The sequence below is a fragment of the Rhamphochromis longiceps genome, linkage group LG23, assembly GCF_057381845.1.
Source record: "Rhamphochromis longiceps isolate RC_006_pf linkage group LG23, R_longiceps_female_GT1.1, whole genome shotgun sequence".
NCBI lineage: Eukaryota > Metazoa > Chordata > Actinopteri > Cichliformes > Cichlidae > Rhamphochromis > Rhamphochromis longiceps.
The window spans coordinates 25,149,994-25,171,509 of record NC_140578.1 but is presented as its reverse complement, the minus strand read 5'-3'; the positions used below and the strand labels follow the sequence as shown (position 1 = coordinate 25,171,509).

General features: G+C 41.4%; 1 protein-coding gene across 4 annotated transcripts in view; it reads left to right on the top strand.

Annotated features, from left to right (window-relative positions):
• The first annotated feature begins 800 nt into the window (after positions 1-800).
• LOC146642042 (protein Shroom2-like) overlaps positions 801-21,516 on the top strand; it is a 36,949-nt gene continuing 16,233 nt past the window's right edge. Inside the window, exons 1-6 of one of the 4 annotated variants that reach the window (XM_085397759.1) lie at positions 6,589-7,128; positions 12,718-12,735; positions 14,310-14,426; positions 14,500-16,795; positions 17,102-17,157; positions 20,106-20,732. In XM_085397759.1, the coding sequence (XP_085253885.1) occupies positions 7,103-7,128; positions 12,718-12,735; positions 14,310-14,426; positions 14,500-16,795; positions 17,102-17,157; positions 20,106-20,732 (3,140 nt within the window). In that variant the 5' untranslated portion in view covers positions 6,589-7,102. Of the gene's footprint in view, positions 1,017-6,588; positions 7,129-12,310; positions 12,421-12,717; positions 12,736-14,309; positions 14,427-14,499; positions 16,796-17,101; positions 17,158-20,105; positions 20,733-21,516 lie in introns of those variants that run through there. The other 3 variants (XM_085397763.1, XM_085397761.1, XM_085397760.1) reach the window with 3 other exon arrangements.

Here is a 21,516-nt window from a genome sequence, read left to right as displayed (position 1 = left end):
TTATTAGCTATAGGGGGCAATTTCTTTTTTACACAGGCCCAGGTACATTTTTTAGGATTTTTTTTCCTAATAAATGAACTAATTTGCCAAATATTAACATTTGTTTCATGACTTAAAACATGTAGGTGTATAAATATGAAAAAAAAAAAAACTATAAGAAATCAGGAATACAAATTCATTCTCACAGCGCTATGCACCCGTACAGATAACCTTCTTGATTACATGTGTCACCATGTCCTGTCCTGTCAGAAGAACATGCTCGTCTTCTTGCTTGCAAATGGCAACAGAGTCTTAGAGCTTGAATCCAATTACTCCCTGCAAAGCCACAGCGTGGACCCAGCTTTGCAGAGTGGGTTGAGTCAACAGGAGGGAAAGGTGGACTGGTGGTGTTTCAACAAGCTGCTGCTGGGAAGACCTTTAATCTGAGTGGGTTTAGAGAGCAAACGACGGGCTCAGAACAACAAGACGACCTTTAAAGCTCTCTGAGACACCGCTGAATTGCCGTGGGAGCTCCTTCAGTGCAGGCGTCCTCCCCTGTTTGCAGGAGGAGTGGTATAGTCCATGTTGCCTAGGTGAGTTGACACTGCTTAGTGGGATAGGCCGTATCAGCAGAGCCCATTGTTTTCAGGGGCTTTGGCTACTCAGACTCCTATGTGTGTGCATGTTTCCACTCTCTGGACATGTGTGGTTTTTAGAATAAAGAGAAGATTTCCACTCCCAGGTACTTCCTCTTTTCCTCTCTCTCTGTTTCTGTCTTTTTTATTCTGTCTTTTTTACTTCATCATCTCCTCTGATTCAATCAGTTGGTTTCCTCTCAAGTGGGATTAAATCAGAAAGCGGTGAATAACTTTGAGATAACGGCAGCTTTTCTCTGCCTAGATGATATATAAAGGTTGAGAAGCTGAGGCACATTTTACCAAAGCCTAACAAATAGCTTGAGGGGAATTTTTTCTGTTTTCCTTCATTTCCTGCGGATTCACACTGAGGTGGAAAGAAGGTGGATGGCATTAATGCAGGTAAACCATATCTGTGTGGGTAACTGATTCTCCGATTTAGCGGATATGCTCGGTGTGGATTTAAGAGGCAAGTAATGTGTGTGGAGTCTTAAACCTGTTGCTCTGTGTTACCACAAAGATAAGTAAGCTGTTTTTTTCGAGCCTGCGTTCACGTTTGTTGGCAGGATTTTAGAGGGAAAAGGACATTTTTGATTTTACAGGGACTTTCCAAAAACCCCATCTCCTGACATTTATATAATTCAAAGTGAGACTGATGTGGTGTTTTAAAGGCTTATCGTTAGCTTAAAATGTTCACAGATTTGAGAGCCTGTTACACAGTTCTTAGATTTTAAAAGCTGCAATGATACAAAGTGCTAAAAAAAGACACCCATAAAAAGAGAATGAAATCAAGCGCGTCTTCAGGGATTGTTTCTTAGATGCTGTTGGAAATAAATAGTACATAAACATAATTTTTAGGAGACTGGTTTGCTGCTTAACAGCTGGAGTTGAATGAAAGCTTCTGAAAACAACTTCAATTCCCTCTGAATCTATATGTTAATTTCCTGGGGAAAGCTTCAGGTTTCAGAACATTTTCCTCACTTTAGGCATAAATATTGTTTTAGTGTAAAGTGCTGACTTTTAGTAATTTCATTACATATAGTGTGAAATGTTACATTTAATGGAAACTGGTCAGATGAAATTTACTTGATTGGTCAGTTTATAACAAGCACATGTTCCTTAATGATTCATTTTTTAATAAATATCCTTTTAATGTTATATATTAAATTGTATAAAGTTATATTAATCAGAATTATTGCTTTGTGTTTCTTGAGACTGAAGTAGTGTTAGTGAGCACAGGATCACAGCAGTGTCCTGGATACAAACATAATACAAACATCTTTGTGGACTTTGTTGTCTGCAGTTTGCTGTTGTCATTTCAGCCTCCTGGACTCTTTTGCTTCGCTTTTTCATCTGTATTCACATCAGACTTTAAAACAAAGCAACAAAGTGCTGAGCAACAAAGTGCTGAGCAATAATAAAGGCAACAAACATGAAAACTTAAAATAGTAAAATGGAATTAAGAGCAATTTCAGATTCAGACACAAGTATAGTAGCAAGTATATAAAATCAACCAAAATAATAATAATTACTATGTTAAGTAAAGATTATTTATTAAGTGTGTTTCACAGACAGCCACAAAGCGCAGTACACACAAAAAAAGAGTAAAACAAATGAGAGTGCCATAGTAGCTAATGTACAGAGACAGTAAGACACAATAAAATAAACAGATCGTTAAAAGTAAATAAATAAATAAATAAATTATGATGATAATGATACTACTACTACTTCTACTACTACTACTACTACTACTACTACTACTACTAATAATAATAATAATAATAAGAATAAGAATAATAAGAATAATAAGAATTATTATTATTATTATTATTATTATTATTATTATTTATCCAGGTAAAAAATCTCATTGAGATTAAAAATCTCATTTCCAAGAGAGACCTGGCATTATTATTATTATTATGATTATTAGTTTTAAATGCCCAATAGAAACCCTGTTTAAACAAAACAGGAGTGCAGAAAGTCAGCTAAATAGTAGTAGCTAATGGTAGTGCTAGCCCGGGTTCCACACACTGAAAGGCACTGTCTTCTCCAGTCTTTAATTGTGTACGAGGAACACTAGCAAATTCTTAGCCTGTGAATGAAGAGATTTCCCAACAGTTGTAGGGCCCAGACAACAAAGGCTCAATCACCTTTAGTGACTAGAAGAGCCTTTGGGCAGCACGGTGGCACGGTGGTTAGCACTGGTGCCTCACAGCAAGAAGGTCCTGAGTTAAATTCCACCATCAGGCCGGGGTCTTTCTGTGTGGAGTTTGCATGTTCTCCCCGTGTTTGCGTGGGTTCTCTCCGGGTACTCCGGCTTCCTCCCACCGTCCAAAGACATGCAACTTGTGGGGATAGGTTGATTGGATAATCCAAATTGCCACTAGGTGTGAATGTGCGAGTGAATGTGAGTGCGAATGGTTGTCTGTCCCTGTGTGTTAGCCCTGCGACAGACTGGCGACCTGTCCAGGGTGTACCCCGCCTTTCGCCCTATGACAGCTGGGATAGGCTCTAGCGCCCCCCGCGACCCTGAAAAGGATAAGCGGAAGCGAATGGATGGATGGATGGATGGATGGATGGATGGATGGAAGAGCCTTTGGGATTGGTCCAAAGTCAAGCCAGAAGGTCTCAAGCAGCAGCCGGGCTCAAGCTCAAACTAACAGATAGGAAGCGAAGGCTCCAAGGACTGGTGTGGTGTGGTTGTGCTACGTGTTTAAAAGCCTGATAGCAGCATTCTGTGTCCCTTAGGATAACTGATAACTGGATCCTGTTCAACATATTCAGACTATCTTGCCTTTATCTGGTTTCCCTTATCCTAACATTGATAATCAGGCTCAGCGGTCACATGAAGATTATTATCAGCTCAATGATTGTGTTCACATGAAAGTGTTAAGTTCAGGTCTGCTAGGAGCAGAGAGGCTGATTTTACAAAGGAAGGTAGAACCACGGTGTTAGAAAAGTGTGTGATGCTTCTCAGTATCACACCTCTGTCATGAAGGCGCAGTAGAGTCTGGCAGTAGTTCCATTAAGACGTTCAGCTCCATCCACAAAGCTCCATTCTTCTACACCAAAAAAAGGGTTGACCAATCAGACATGTACATCTTAAAACCCCTGAAGGTTCTCATCTATGTAGTTTCTATGATGTTGCTTAGCAACCACCCACAAAACTGCTACATTTGTAGCCACATTTTGACTTTACGGCATAACAAAAAGATCTCATTTAGACCCACAAAACTTAGATAATGTGCCACAGCCTGGCAATCACCTAACAGAAGTAACAGCAGAACCTCAACATTGCACAGGACCCATCAAAAAACTGGCTAATTATTATACTGAATCACATTTTGTCACTGCTTTAAGTATATCAGTTTGCCAACAGCCTGAAAACAAATTTAAAAAAAGCTGTAGCATGGACATATAGTAGTAGAATTAAATTGTATATTTATTGTTAAAGCTCATTGTAAAGAGTAAAGAGTTTATCTGATCTGCTGTTTTCTGGAGATTTGATAGATCAGCAGGAGGTGATTTCATACTTACTAATGCCTAAATTTGATCAGGTTAAGACTAAAATTAGGTTGCTGGGGTTTTTGTAAAGATACTTGAGACTGTGACTCTGAATTAGTCAAAATTGAAGATGTTCCAGATGTTTGGTGATCACGTATTTGAACAAAGTTTTTGCACGTTTCTCGGCACTGCATTCGATTCCTCTTCTCTCCTCTTTGTTGTTCTTTTTTTTAAAAAGCTATTTCTTTGTTTCCCATGGCGGGCAGTGACACATCGATAAGCCCAGCTGTGATGACGCTGGCACTTTCTTTTGTGTAGGCAGCGTTCACAGCTCAACGGGGGCGAGATCAGCCCCGCAGACGGCCGCTTGTTTGGGTTCCAGTGTCAGCAAGATGGTGAATCAGCAGCATGTGAAAGGGTGAGGGAGGAATGGAGTGACACAGGGAGTGGTGATGTCATATGAGTGATAAATAATCAAACATTTCTTGCATATGTCAGTATCCTGCTGTGGGTCAGCTAATTAATTACAAATAGAAAAGTTTGCTCGTCTTGTTGGGAAAACAAAAATAAATTGGGTACTGAGCTGTCTCAGTTACAAAGTTGAGCTTTTTAAAGAAGCTATGCAGAAGGTTCCCTGTGCAAATACTGACACTTCTGGGTATGATGCATCAGGGAAAAACATGTGAAAAAAATCTTCTGTCTTTTTATTCCCTGAGGACAAGATTATTATGAAACAGTGCTAAAAAGCAGAAACTGACGTTTCGAAAATAGAAGAAACTGCAGTTCCTCTAGTGGCCACTTGGGGCTTGATTCAAGACTCAAGTGGCCGCTAGAGTCCCCATAGTTGAGACGTCCATCTTTACAGCAAAAGTAAACGTGTTTCCATCCTACTACAAAAAAGATTTTAATCTCTAAGTTTCCCCTTTCATAAAATCTCTGAGCAAGGTGAATTTTATTATAACTAATTAATTAACAACAGTACTGAGAGCACACTCGCCCATAAAATAATTAAGTGGAATTTAAATGTTTATTTTACCACTCTGTGCACTAAATCCCAAGACTCATGATTTTCTGGAGCATTAATCTTACCTTTGCAACAGTGTTGTATTTTTACGTTCTTTATAGAGTTTTATCACCATTTTACATAATAATGTCTCTGATTGGAGTAGGTGGTGCTCATAGGGATCATTTATGCAGAAGAAGAGTCACATGACACGTGAAATCCCCGTTGTTATGTGAGCGTGCACAGAGCCTGACGTAGAAAGTGTGGCTTAACAGAAAAAGTTGATAACCACCTTCATGATACCTGTTATCTCCAACTGTGGTTTTAGGATTTGCCAAAACAGCCTGGCTGATCTTCCTAATGTGCACCTCGGATTTACCTCCAAACAACATCCATGCATGTCTGGTATTTGTGGGTTCAAACACTGCTATAATTGAAGGCTCACATGTGCTTTTGCCAGTTTTACATGCAATGCAGTATAACACATGTTGTGAATCAAATATAAAGATCAGACGTGGCTCTGCTTTTCTGACTTTTTAAATCACAAGTTGGACAATAGTAGATCGTCTGGGTCTGAATTAGCTGTGAAATTGTTTAAAGTTAAACTAACTGGACACATACATCAGTATTGGTCAACCTAGCAAATTAAATTAATGGTGCATTCATCAAAAGCTCCCATAAAAACCTGAAACCCATCTTTACTGTTTTGCCTTGTTGGCCTAAAACAGCAAGAATTGGAGGAAAGATTGGCTCTTGGAATAAAAGCATGTACTCACTGTATGGCTATAGCGAAGCAGCCTCAGACCTTTGTGTGGTTCCTGTGGTGTTTTAAAGTTGGCGTATCAAAACTGTTGACTTGTGTGAATGTTTACAACACAGTAAAGAAGCTTATTTGTCTCATTTTTAGAGCAGCCGCATATTTAAGTGAACGTGATAAGGTGGGGGATTTGAACAGTAACATGCCTTCACACACAGTTTTTAAACTGCTGCAGAGCTGTCACCGTCTCCTCCCCCTCTTTGGAGGAGTTATCTCAGGGTGAGGCAGTCACTCAGCCTCTGCCCCCTCAGTCTGACATTTGCTGGTATCTCTGAAAACAGACGTGGACCTGGGCCAAACATTCCTGTCTGTGCAGCAGTTCCTGGGAAGGACACAGAAGGAGATGTCAGCAGTGGGAAAAAACAAGGGTTGTGTGAGAAAAACCTTTCATAGAAAAATGTGTTAGTTTTAGAGGTTAAAACCAAGAATGTTTTTGAGAGGTTGACATGAGCCACTGATTTCTAGACTTTTTGACCACCGTGTTTGATTTTTCTGAGCCAGAAGTGTACATTTTTGAATGATCACTGGCTCCTGTCCAGTTGGGCATTTTAGCTTCAGATACTACAGGGATTGAGTCCTTTTTAAAGACGGCCTCAAGTGGCCACTAGAGGAACTGCGGATTTTGGCCCTCTGAAGTTTTTACTCTCAGCTAAAATTTAGTGGCATGTTTTCAAAGCACATCATCCAGGTAGTGTCACATTTTATGACATGAATGGCTTAATCCCACATTCCCATGATCGTGCTTGCTCTGTCTTCATTTACTTTCCCAGCAGCCTCAGTGGCTCTCTGCAGAGGCAGCAACTCCCAGACCAAACACTAGATTACAGCAAGGACGCTGGACAGGACAATAACTCCTCCTCCCCTCCATTTTCTCAAATCCCCCACTTCCTCAAGGAAATCTCCTCCCCTGAGGAGGAGTGTGTTTGTGTGTGTGTGTTCAGACTGGGAGCAGCAGGAGAAGGAGGAGGAGGAGGAGGAGGCAGTAGCTCTTGAGTCATGGGGTTGTCAGATTCCTCTGGGTGCTCGTCTCCATCAGGCTGGTGGGAGTACTCATGTTTAAGTGCGTCTTTTTTTGTCCTCAAGTGTTTTTTAAAAAGAAGCGGGTGTGGAGAAATGGAGGGAAAGTGTGCACTGTGAACCAAAACTATCAGCTTACACGTACACATGAAACAACTTGTTTCATGTAGCTGGTAAGTTAATGTTTAGTCCTTCATTAATATCATTGTTTAGTTAAAATAATAGTCCTGATTTCTGCACGGTGTCAGATAGATCTGAAGACTTGCTGCTGTCTAGAGCAGGTGTGTCTTAGATATTTATACGTTTTTGACCTTCTAAGCCTTTTTCGACAGATACTTGGGGATTTTATTGTAAGTTTGAGCATTTCTTTCAGATGCAAGCTCTCTTTTAGGTCATTGAAAGCTGACCGCCTGCAAAAAAAAAAAAAAACGCAAATAAAATCCCTCCAGGGTACACAGACTTTTGGAAACAGTGACAGAGATACCTGCGCTTGCTTCCTGATGTCGTCACACGGTGTCCTCCCCTGGCTCCAACTAAGCAACCAACCCTCTGCTTCCTCTGAACATCATGTGATGATGCAGAGATTATTACTGAAACTCGATGAAATGCCGCTCGGCTCTGAAAGGTGCTGGAGAGAGGATTCAAATACGGGTTACAAGTGTAAGCAGAGTAGTAGAATTAGCACTGAATTAGTGGTGGGGACAATTTTGAGCAATCAGAGAAAGGGTATAAATTATGACCATAGTGGGTTGCAAAGCAGCTGGCAGGGGCAGCAGAAATGGTTTTCACACTGAAGCAACTTAAAACTATGAGATATACCAACTGAATATAAAGAAGATGACAAGTACTGGCACTGAGATCAGCTGAAGCGTGCTCCATACTAGGATAAAGGTAATGGTAAAGTTCAGAGTTAACAGCAGATACACGTTATTAATAATTGAAGAGATCAGAAATAAATTGCTGAATCTGTTTCAGTCATTTTTAATTAATTAACAACATGTTATTACAGGAAAGCTTTCATTCAGAACTATCCCACTTCATTCCTAACGATCTATTACACAGTGCTGTGCAAAAGTCTTGAGCCACTCATCTTTTCTTTATATTTTGCTTCCAAGGAGCCAGACTTTCTTCTTTTTTTTAAAGTTCCCTTGAGGAGTGTTTCTTGGGACATTGGCTGCTTTTTCACTCATTTTCAGTCCAGTCCTCACACCTGACCATTTTCATAGGAATATTTTTTGTTTGTAAAGCCACTTAACTCTGACCTATGAATCAACACGACAATGATCACAGACACGCGTCAATGCTCGGATAGAAAAACACACAGTGGAACACTAGCATTCATGGATCTTGCTTTTCCTAGCAAATATAAAGAAATGAAGGCTGGTTCGAGACATATGCACGGCACGGTCTCTAATGATTAACATGTGGTCATAATGTGGACTCGTGGTTATCGTCGGGACTCTATTATTTGCAATAGAAGTGACAGTATCAGAGCGTCACAGCTGGTTACTAAGGGACTGAACTCTTTGTTTGTGTAACTGTTGTAGCACCTTTATTGCACCCTGTAAAAATCTTATCTTAAAGCATCAGCTGTTCTGTTTCTGCTAACTTTTGCAGATAGTGTAGCCTCAATACTCAAACACTACGCAAACTCTGCATTTTCTTATTTATTTATTTTTTTACCAAAGATTTACATTAGAAGATTCTGCTCCATGATTGGCACGGATTGGCTTTAACTCAGTAACCAATCAGGTGGGAATATTATCAGTTCTTCCTTTGACTGTAACCTCCATCTGTTTCACACGGTCCAACAAAGCTCTCGCTGTTTTTTTCAGATCCAGATTTTATTTACAGTAGTCAAATATTCACTAAGAAATCAAGACGAGTAGCTTCTAAAGATCATTTGTTACTTTTCACGTGGTTCAAGCAATAATGCTTGCTTGCATCCCAGGGTACATCTGGACTGTAGCTGGGTCGGAGAGCCAAATCATTTTATTATTAATCGTTTGGTAATCGGGCTGGTTCTTACTGTATTTACTTTTCCATTCTAATTGTCCTCTTGGAGCTTTACAGCTTTACTTTACACAACATGCCTCATTTAAGGCAAGCATTTTTTTTTAGCATTTGCCCTCTGATGAACATGAATGCATGGGAAGCAACTTCAAGTCCAGTATCTTGCCCAAGAACACTTTAGCATGCAGACTGGAGCAGCCAGGGATCGTCCCACCAACCTCCCGAGCAGTAGAACACCTGCTGTTCCTCCTGAGCCCCTTTTACAAAAATGCTTAATATCAGCCATCCACTGCAAGTGACTGGGAGCCTGCTGCTTCTGTTCTGCTTCAGCAATAGGCCCAACTGGAAGCTGACTGTATCGCTCTCACAGCCATGTGGGTCAGCCACGTTTCAGTTTCAGGTTCAGGTTCAGTTCTTCCTGAATGAACGCGGTGCGGCTCGTATTTCCTGGAAGCAATATCTGTGACAGCACAGCTGCGCCCCCCTGACAATAGACCCTCAGCGCTTTAGAAAGAGGGGACATTTGCATTTTCTTTGTGCTGCAGCTTGTTTGGAGCTCTCACTTTTTGTGTCGCATGGAGGGGAGGCAGTGTTGGTGATTAAATACAGATATCGACTCTGTAGAAACAGCAAATGATTGTGCAGATGTGGAAAAACGTAAAGAAATATGGGAGGCTAATGTTAAAATAAATTCACCCAGGCCCAACACTAGTCACTCATATCTCAGCTGTATTTGTTTTGATCCTCTGTTTTCTAATGTATGTTCTGTTACAGTGTAAAAGCAGACTTTCTGCATTCCCATCACGGTGCTCCATGGCTCTACTTTACTGCACTACAGGCTCAGCTCAGGTTGAAAGTATGAAACCTTGTGCAGAGAATATCGCACTTAGTGTTGCCAGACCCAAAATGTTTGATGCTGATCTTCAGGAAATGATGTGAAGCAAACAGGGAAAGTGTCGAATGTTGATTAGATACCAGTGAAGTTAAGACAGAGAGCAAGACTTAAAACAAGTTATAATGTTAATATAGCCAGGCAACAAAATACCTCGCTATCCCATTAATTTGGCTTCATAGTGCACTCCTCAGATCCCAAATTAAGAAAGCTGCTTATAAACTCCAAACGCTCCATTTTTACCAAACTGTACAATAAATAAAGTTTACCAGATTTGTAGTAGGAAAGAGTTTTGAACCTCCAGATCACAAAACAACACAGCAAAGGGCACCAAAGACCAAAAACCAAAACATTTATTGAATCAATCAAACCTTTGGATGCTTATAAATACATACAATTTAAAAAAAAAAAAATACAATTTGAAAAAAAAATCTCATTATTATCTGAAAAAGTTTGACTTACTAAACTTCTGAGAAAATAATAAGTATAAATATTTAGATAATGCTTGAAAATTTGTTCCATCACAGCGAATCATGGAAGGCGGCCAGTATCGCTGTCCCGCTTGAAGCGAGGGAAAATACCTCCCTGCATTCCTTTGCTGAAAGAATGTGGCGTCGCCATCGCGGCCTGGCAGGATTAATGTTTGGCTCAGGGCAGGTAAAAGTCTCATCTGGTCCAGATATTTCGTTCCTGGACTAATAAACAGCAGTGTGTGTTTTAAAGCACCAGCTAAGATGAAAAAGAAAGCTAGTTTGATATCAAGGAGTGGTATCAAAGAGAGGTTTGGGGGTGTCCAACTCAGATCTAATTTTTCTAAGCTGCTAAGCTCCATCGGGACCATATGTCTCTGACAGATCCGTCTTTTAATTTGAAAGTCCTTCACAGTAAGAGACGGATCAAGTCCAGGAGCCAGTAAACCTGCTCGCTTGACCTTTAGACATCATTCTGGATTAAATGTTCCTCACAAGTTAACAGCTTACACTTGAAAACAATGACAAGACGGCTCAGTTAAATGTCACACATCACGGTCCAACTTGTTTCTCACAAAGACTGCAATTAAACGACAACTGTAGCTTTAAACTTGCATTATTTTTAAGGACCAGCAGGGGCCAACTGCGAGCTAGACAAGTAAAATATAAAAGTGCCCAAAACCCCCCAAATTTTCTTAATCCTTTTGTGTATTTTGTGTAAATTGGTATGAACCAATTTAAAAAAACAAAACAAATATCTAAAGCAGATAGCAGAAAAAACTTTTTTCACCAGGTGTAGCATGAATGACTGCAAGTCAGGTTTCACTCTGTAAAAGTTATGAAAATACCGTTTATGCTGTCCTTCACATTTTCCAAAGTTGTAGAAGATTGGAGTCTCTGCCAGGCCAATTCTGGCCTCCAGGCATCATATTTGACACCTGTGTCCTAGAGCAGCGGTCCCCAACCTCTACTGCGCCACGGACCGGTTTAATGTCAGACAATATTTTCACGGACTGGCCTTTAAGGTGTCGTGGATAAATACAACAAAATAAAATGATACGACCAAGACAAAAACTATGGTATTTTGTAAATATAATAATAATAAACATGAATTCACTGTGTAATTGTGTAACTTTATTAGCAGCGTCCTCCTGAAATCTGCCAACAACATTGAGAGTAACATCCTCCTCTCTGCCCCTTAATGCTCTCTCTGGTCGCTATGGTAACGCGTAAATATTTCTTTCAAAATAAGACACACAACTACAACACGGGAAAACACCCAGGGAAACAGAGTTAACAATAAAATCCCTGAAAAACATAAATTTCACACCCGAGCCTCAACTCTCGCAGCCCGGTACCAAACGACTCACGGACCGGTACTGGTCTGTGGCCGGGGGTTGGGGACCGCTGTCCTAGAGTATTGTTCAGATGTTGGTGGAAGTTGCACATAACCTGTGAATTATGAAGAATCGTGTGCCGGATCAGAGTCACTGACATTCTGGTTAAAAGCTGCTGTATAACTAATATTATCCTTATATGCTGAGCTTAGTTATTAGCCGGCTAGAAACTGATGAGAGCAGGGTAGTCACAGTGAAGAAATAAAAGGAATCCATGAGAACCAATGATTACCAAATAAAACAGGAAATAGATTTAAGCATAACTATCCAGAACCATTTAGAGGTTTATGGGAAAACCGTCCTCAGCAGCCTCACTCTGTCACCTCAGTAAACACTTTCCAGATGACTTCATGAGCTCAACTGCTAATATCAGATCATTCTGGGGGGAAAAGTGAGGCTTATTTTGTAAATCAAGGTCACGTGTAGACTGAAAAAGGAAAGGAGGTGTACGTGTCCCTGTGGGGAAAAACCAGAGCATCTGGAAATTAATAAGTAAAAAACTACATTTGATTGACATCTTTTATTCTAACGCTTGACTTTTCCTCCACCTTTTCTTCTTCCTGCTTCTCTTCTTCGCCCACTGCCCATCAGGGTTAAAATGGTAGATGTTGTGTCACCAAGTACAATGCCATCAGAAACTGAGGTGCATGTGGCGAGGAGCTTTCTCACCAAGATTTTGCGAAGCTCTATGAGGTACCATCCAGTTAGCTTGTGTCTGGCTGTGTTTACTGGTAGTTTCTTGGTGGACCTACATGGCGTCAGATCATTGTGCTTTGTGTTCTTTTGTAGTAGTTTAATGTGTATGGTGCTAGCTGTCCAAGTATCTTTAGTTTACTTGCACATTTGTGTCTGTCATCAGTTCTGTGATGTGGGAATTACCAGATTTTACACGTACAGCGCATTAACATGACTTGCTTGCATGGTTTTCTTGTGGTTTGATATGTTGTGGAAAAATTAATGTCTATGATCCTTTTTCAACATGCTCTCCAGGAAGAACCGCTTCAAGGGGTACGTGCATGTTTGATGTGAGCAAAATTACACTGTGAAGCTGTCGATTTACCTTTGTGGAGTCTTACCTATCAAGGTACTGATGATGTTTAAAATAGGGTTTGCAGGCCTGAGGCACACAGTGAGCACCCCCCCCCCCCCCCCCCAACAAATAATTAGTTGTTATTCGAGATCACAAATGTGTTACTAAAAAATAAAAAAAAAATTCATCTGCAAAAGTTGCTCTTTGCAGTTTAAACAAACAGCATATCTGAATATTAGGAATGATCATGATTTTTAATTATTCAAATATTCATTAAACTTCAAGTCACTGAGTGCCCTGTCATTCTAGGTGTTGTTGTGATATTGTTAACTATGAAAATGTTTCCTATCATGTGTTTGTCAATCTGCTTCTACTTTTCATAGCTTTTCCTATTAATTAGTATGGACAATAGAAATGAAACATAGCAGGTTTTTTTTATTTTATTGTAGAAAATGTATTTTAAGAAAAATATTAGCTCGTACTGAATCTGATGGCAGCGACACGTTTCAACAAACATAGGACGGGGTCATGTTTACCACTGTGTAGCATCCTCTCTTTTTTTAACAAGTCTACAAACATCTGGGAATTGAGGAGACCTACTTCTGGACTTCTGTCCTTGATATGCAAGGCCTTCCCTGAAAAAGACGTCAGGCATATGTTGCTCTAAAACTTGTAGATACCTTTTAGCACTGCTGGTGGCTTTCCAGATGTGCAAGCTGCCAGTTTTCATTTAAAAGTATAGTTAATAACATTACATTTTTGAATATCTCTCATAGAGATATGAGAAAGACAACAGAGCTATTAAAATATTAAGACCCCACTCAGTCATTATAGTCAACACAATAGCTTGGTCACTTCAGTGTTAAGTTATAGCAAATATTAAACAATATGTAAGTATATTTTCTCTAGAAATATATATTTTCCCCTGGTTTTGCTATCGCCTGTTAAGATGTAAAATGCTAGTACTTCCAGAGAGTGCAACTACAACCAACAAAACTGGTTGCCAGCCATCATTGAATAACATCCCACTACTCGCTATCAGGCATCCGACCGCTAAATCATATATGGTGCTGTGAGATTAGATTCTGCTGACGATTTTAGCTGTCAAAAAGTGTCACTGAAAGAGGAACTCATTCAAAAAAATGATTAAAACGTGGGTGCAGAGCAAACGCTGCCAGGTCACAAGTCTGCTACAACTACAGTTATTAATTTTAGTGTTTTTGGACAGTGTAGCTATATAATTCTTACCAGTTCTTTGTAAATATTTGTGTAATGGTGCCATAAATTTTATCTAATGATCATGGGTTGTTTTGTTTGTTTTTCCTTGCATTTCTGTGGATTGGAGTAATAAGACTATTTACACTGTTTAAAATACTCTATTGTCCTGAAACGATTGAATACACAGTGGTATCAGGGGGAAGGATTTGGATGATGGTGGCCTGCAAAGCCCATGAAGAAATGTTAACCTGTAGAACTCAGTGAACTCTTGTCTTCTATGAAAGAATTTGAGAAAGAGTATTGAGAAATTGTTTGCTGTGCTTCTGCTTTGCAGGAAGAATGACCCAGGCTCACGTCCTCATTCCTGGTATGCCTCGAAGCTGACAGAGGAGGAGCCTCCTGAGAGAGAGGCTACCCAAGCCCCAGTCTGGCAGCCAAAGCATGAAGCAAGGTGAGCTTTTTTGGTGGTTTACCTTGTCTTTAGTAGACAGATCACAATATTTTTTTCTTATCATCCCCTCCAGGCCCAAAGAGTCGTCCACTCAAGGAGATCAGAACATTCAGCATCAGCAAACCAGTCAGATCAGTTCAGTGAAAAACATGGAGAAACTTGAGCGTCCCTCACATCCCTACCCAGCAGGTCGTCTTTCCCCAAATAAATACACCAGCAGTGCTGAGCCAATCTGTGGACTGGGACCAGGCAAGAGGGACTCTGGGTTTAGCTGCTTCTCAAGTGGCTCCAGCCCCCCTGTTCATGACCTTAATGCATCTGGTAGAAAGGGAACAAGCACTGAAAGCATTTTCTTCAAGGGTGTTCACAATGAAGGACCTCAGCAGAATGAGCGGCCCAGATATCTGCAGCCAACACTGGGGAACGGAGGCTGGAAGGAGCAGCCAGCATCTCGTGTTTCCATTGCAGGGAGACCCAACGTAGGCCCAGTGTGGCAGGTACCAGACAGGAAAAAGTCTCAGTCTCCTCCTCCGCCACCTCCTCCCCTGCGTAGTGACAGTTTTGCAGCTACAAAGGTGTTTCCATACTCTGAAGGTCCAGCAAAAAGCCACGTCACATCATTTGAAAAACTGCCAGAAAGTAACCACCACAATGGCATCAGATCCCATCAGGAGAAATCCTCAGAAACCAGACGTAGCTTCAACCCAATACCTGCCAAAGACTTCCTCCATCCAAACATGCCGGCTGATTACAACCACAACCAGCTCAACCCCAACAAACACTTCTCTTTGTCCAGCAGTGATGTCAGACAGTTTCATTACACCCAACCACCTGCCCACCAGAGGCAGTTCAGTGATGAAAGTCCCTTCTACTTCCTGCAGACTGGAAAGGCTCCTCCCACCAAGACTCAAAGTGTAGGAAGCTACTACCGCAGCCTCCAGGATCTGCCCACAAATGCTTTCAGCCGCAGGCAGATGCCGCACTCTGCAGCATCCATGGTAAGCACTGCTACAAACCCAAACCTGGAGAGTGGAGGGCATAAGAGATACTACGGTCTTGCAAGTAAGACTGCGCAGTACAAGGCTAGGCAGGGCAAAACTGAAAGCCGGATGACAGAAACAGAGAAACACCACTGGGTGAACAGCAATGAAACAGGGTACCCAAGTTCTCTGAAGACTAACACTAAGGCAAAGTACTCACTGCCTCAGTCCCAAATACCTTATATTGAAAATAAGGAATGCCATACCCATTCCCACTTTGGGAATGGACTTCACTACAACCACCAGACCTCTGAAATTTCTGTTCAAAGACGTAGTCCAGAGGATACTGCAAAGAGAGGTGAAGGTCACACTAATGACATGAAAATACAGTTTCCAGTACATCAAGTCAAAGATCACAAGGCTAATCTTCCAAGACATCAAGACCCATGGGTCCCTCAAGAAGACCAACGAATAACCGCCCTGAAAACTCCACTCCTCCACTCCCTGACTCTGGAAAACAAGACTCTGGCAGCAACAACCACAACTGTCTTGTCCACCCAGGACACCAGTGACACCATGGCTGCTAGCAGTGGAAAAGCAAATCGCCGCAGTGACCGTTATGCCACCACCCTTCGGAAAGAGATCCAGCAGAAGCGAGCCCAGCTGCAAAAGAGCCGCAGTGCTGCAACTCTGACTTGTGATGCAGAGGATGAGGATGCAGAGGAATGGAGATCTATGGAAGCTTCTGCATCTTCTGCTGCTTCCTATTCAAATACTTACAAGGACCACCTGAAAGAGGCGCAGGCCAGGGTCCTCCAGGCCACTTCCTTCCAGAGACGAGACCTAGAACCCCAGGGACCAGAGGCCTCTGTGCTTAAAACCTCAAATGGGCGCACTAGAGGACGTAAGCGATGTCAACTGGCAAAGAGGACGCACTCGTTTTCAGAGCCTGACAAAATAGACAAAGTGGGAGTGGAAGGAGAATCCCAAGCAGGCTCATTTGGTGAGCGGAGGAAGTTCTTTGAGGCGAAACCAGCCTTTTCCAGGCCTGTACTGAAGTCAAGTCAGAGTGCAAACTCGAACACAGACCTGGATGAGTCGGGCAAACCCCAAGAGAGAGCACCTTCTATAGGGTCTGTTGAGCCTCCTCCATCCACAGACCCCAACCACCTCAACCCTGGACATAACGAAGTCTTACTAGAGCAGCAGAGGCTCGGAACATTTGCTGAGTATCAGGCCACATGGAACAAGCAGAAGAAGTCATCGGAAGGCAAGACGCAAGGGCGGTATCACTCAGCGGAGAATATCTTAGATGCAGGTGCAGAAGAGAAGGCCATCTGCATCCATGAGAGATCCAGATCTTCGCCTTCTGCAGACTTCTATACACAGGTGAACAAGATTAGGATGGTTTTTATATTCTAGACCACCAAACAACAAAAAAGTATAAAAGTAGGTTGGAAGATAACCTTAAGTTGTAAAGCATATTTGGTTGTTGGTTAGGTTTGGGCAACTAAAAAGTCCTATTTAAGATAAGGGAAAAATGGAGTCACAGTTATAAGAAGCCTTTATGACACTACTCTTGAGAAGTAAAAATATGCACAACAAATACCCTAAAGTGTACTAAGTATTTAAATGAGCAAACTGATGCTGATGTTTTCAATGAATGGCACACTAAACTTCACCTTCTTATTGCAGAAAATTCCTTCTTCTTGGAGAGACACTCAGGCCCAAAAGGGCAGTTTAGCTACCAGGTAAGATTAACTTTTGATTGGACTACTAATTTACAGATTAATATACTAATGTACCACTAATATACAAAAAACAGCACTGGGTTTTGATTCACGAATCATTCACTGCGTCTACAGTTAGAGTACTGTGCAGGTCTTGAGACACCTCTCATTTCTTTATATTTTGCTAGAAAAATGGAAGCTATGTACAGCAATTTAGTGAAGCATGTGTGAACTGCAGTATATTAAGCCAAAACAAAATATTATTTTCATGTCTTTAAGTCGTCTTCAGGAATAGTTCTCCAGGCTTCTTGAAGGACATTCAAAGCTCTTCTTTGGATGTTTCTGCCTTTTGTTCTGTTCTCTGTCAACATGATCCCACACTGCTTCAGTAATGCTGAGGTCTGGGCTCTAGGGAGGCCGATCCATGACTGATGGTGCTCCACTGTGTGTTTTTCTATCCACGTATGCTTTTACTGCATTAGCAGTGTGTTTGGGATCATTCACATGCTTGAAAATAAAGCTGTTGTTAATCAGATGTTTTCCAGATGGTATTGCATGGTGGATCAAAATCTGATGATACTTTTCTGTGTTCATAATTCATCAATTTTGCCAAGTTCTCCAACAATAGTGAGTAGACACTGTTGTGTCACACTGACGACATTTGGACCAAAACATGTCCAATTTGGATTCATCACTCCATTAGACCTGTTCCGACTGATTTTCAGTGCAGTTCTTGAGCAATTGTGCATACCTCAGCTTTTTCTCCCTGTTTCGTTTCTTTGAGAATGGCTTCTTGAAAGCCAATGTCCAAAGAAAAACTTTGACTGACCTTCAGACCACAAGAAGACCACTTTTAAAATTTACAAAAAGCCTGGCTTATTTAAATCCAAATGCAAATGAATAAGGGGTGGCTGCAGACTTTTCTAAACATTTCTTCTATGTTCACCAACTCCTATAATGTGTTTAGAGGAATACTCATTACTTTGCAGTGGGACATTTGACAGGAAGAAATATCTGTTTAGTTTCATATAAATGTGGAATTTATCCAGTCTGTGACATTTCAGTGCAGAAAGAACTGCTCTCAGTTTCTCCTCTCAGGCTTCCTGAGCTGAAGTGATCACTTTCAGTCAAACTAGAACCTTTTTTTTTAACTTTATCTTTTGCTATTGAAGCTCAGGTTTGGGTGAATAGATTCTCCTCAGACTCCAGTCGTCAACTACACCCTTATTTACAAAACGTGTCTGAAGCTACTGTGGATTTACAGTGGGTGGAGAGGGTATCAGTTTATCCGTAAGCTGCTGCTGACAAAGAACACTTATCTGCTGCATACATGATCAGTAATCCTCCGCATTCACTCCTTTTGTTGATGTGCTGCCTGGTATGCAAGGTGGGATATAAACACCTTTAAGAAAAAAGGGAAATTCAAACTCATCTTTCAGCGTAATATTGACTCAGAGGTGTAAGCCAAAGTGATGCTCAAATTCTTTCTTTCTAGTGTTACAATATGCACTTTTTTCTTTTGTTGTATTGGATTTTTCCACATTTACTCTTTTATTTATCCCATCGAACTGTGTATATTAAATGGAAAAAGCAACAAAACATCCTACATTTTTAAAATTAACGTGTTAGATATCTAATAATACCATATTCTTCTAAACATGTTTAGATATTTTAGCCTGTTATGTGAATAATGTTCCTTAAAACTGTCAATCCCTGAAAATATATCTGCAAATATAAAAAGCATGCACTGCAATCTAACAGCATATGCATCAGAGCTCTTTTTAAGCTCAGTGATGAGCTGCAGGATGCTGGTTTTTGATACGTGAAAGATGGGAAGAACAGGTTTTGGAGGGTCCGAGTCCTATAAAAGCTTTAAGATTTGGTGCTGGAGCCCTGGAAACATTTCAGTGGTTATTGTAATTATTCCCTGCCCCTAACTGTGGACTAGCTCCCTTGTAATCCAAGCTCTGTGTTTGGTTTTCACACTCGTGGTTCGGGTGTCGTGAACTGTAATAGACTCACTCAAACCACACCTGTGAACCTCAAAGTCATCAGTAATATTACTCAAATGCACCAGGTGAACAGGTTCTTCTGAACTTTGTATCCATGTAACCTGATGTAAACCTGCCCCAGGGTCTCGTCCCAGTCAGATATGCCAGAAACACCTCACCCAAGAGGGATGAATTTTGCACAAGTTGCTCCATATAAGATCTGATGAATTGTTTAACCAGCTGAGAACTTTAGACTATTTAATTAAGAAATATTGTGAATACTTTCCCAGTGATCAGCCCTTTACATACAAAATTGACATGATGTTTTCCTGCATACTTTCATAAGTACAGGAGAAATCCATATGAAATTGTGAAGGCAATTTTACACCCACTCCAAGTGTCACAATCTAAAGATAAAATCTGTTTTTTCCATAGCTCCATATATAGTTTCATCAGCACAACTGCAGCAGTTTAATGTCTGTGAAGCGTTTGTTCCCCTTTTTTACTTGTTTTCTCATAATTCAGTGGAGAAAACTTCAGAAGGTGTGTTTTGGTTAAACTTTCAAGGCTCATATCACCATGTGGGAGAGGTGTCTGCTCATAACAAGACAGGGGGGAGACCTTCATGATTATTAATTTAGAAAATGAGCTGTTTTAGGCATTTATCTATCTGTCCAACTAAAAATAGGAGAATAAACTGTATTAACTCTATTTTTTTTTAATATTGTTGCAGAGTTGTTTTTTTGCTCAGACATGTGGTTCAATCATCCTGATGATAAACCTCATATTGATGCCCAGTTTCTTCCCAGAACTGACCAAAAGGAGGCAGCACATATTTTAACATTCCTGAGAGATGTGAACTGAAAATGTCTGAATCATCGTGTTGGAGATGAAATGAATTGATGTATTTTTAAGCCATGTGATGTTTGATATTCCTCAGGTGCTTATGATGAGGTTTGTCTTTATTTTGACCCCTAGAGTGAAGTCGGAGAGTCGGAGTTATGAGCCTGACAACAGCCCACAGCTGGTCGAGGGCCCCTCCCCAGGGTTCCCTGACCAAAGGACAAATCCCGCTGCCATTCCCGCCCACACCACACTGTCCTCCGGCCCTCGCAGCCTCAGCCCCAGCCCTGGTTCCAAGCACCCAGCCCAGCCGCCACAAACCCAGTGCCTCCTGCCGCCACCCAGGCCCCATTTAGGCCTAGAAACCACATCCTCCTCCCAGGAATTCCTCGCTGGCGCCCAGGCAGACCCGGCTGGAGTCCAGCCTCTGTCCAGCGCTGCCTCTGACACCCAGCACCATGCTGCCACCTCCACTGCCGCTGCTGATCAGGTCTCCTCTGCTGGCCCCGCCTCGGCCAGCTCCCCTCGCCTCAGAGAGATGTCCTGTGCAGACGAGAGCAAAGCAGCTCAAGGACATGAAGTGAAGGAACAGCCGGCTTCACCTTCTCCTTCCTCATCCCCTCTCTCCTCCTCCACCTCCTGCACGGCCCCTCTGCCTCTTCCCGTGCCCGATGGAGCACGGTCCCCCTCGCCACATTTTGCGCCACTGAGGCTGACCGACAGACCGCCCGCCGCGTCTGTGCAGAATGACTCACTGCTCAGGTAAGCAGCTTAACCTCTCTGCCTCCTTGTTACGTAAAGTTCCTCCTTCCCTGTTCCCAGAGGAAGAGGCTTTGAGGAGCAGCTTTAGGTAAACAAGTCCAGGAGGGAACGTGAGATTGAAAACACGACAACAGCGCACAAACAAAAGATAAATAACGACCGAAGCGGTGACGTAGCCGCTCTGCCAGCAGCTGCGGATGCAAAAAAGTGCTCACAGAATCAGACCGGAGGCTGTAATTTTCTCAATGCCACATGAAAGCTCTGACCTTTGATTTCCACTCAAGTTCAGCTGAGCGATTCTTCCTCCAGTTAGAAACTCGCTTTATATAAATCTCTCCCTCATGTTTCAGCTTCTTTTAATCAGTTGAAGTTTAATATTATTTGTTGTCATCCATCTTATCTAGAAAATTTACCTTGTAATGACAAATGTCATCATGTTGTTGCAAATTGTGTCATGATGTAGTTACCTGTACCTTTGTTTATTACCCTCATAATGGTTTAAGGGCTGTATCCCCCACATCATTTGTTCTCTTTAAATGATGCTGTTAAAGACCAGTCTTAGGATTAATACCAGAAACTGCTCTGAGAGCTGTAATTATTGAACTACATGTCCCATAATAATTGTAGGACTGAGGATGCACTTTTGAAACAGGAACCTGAAAATAGTGGGAAAAACAAATTAAGTCCATATCTATTTAAATTATATAACCATGCATACAAAATGAGCACCCTACCTCCAACATTGAATGAAGCAACTATTATAGTACTTCCAAAAAAAGGCAAA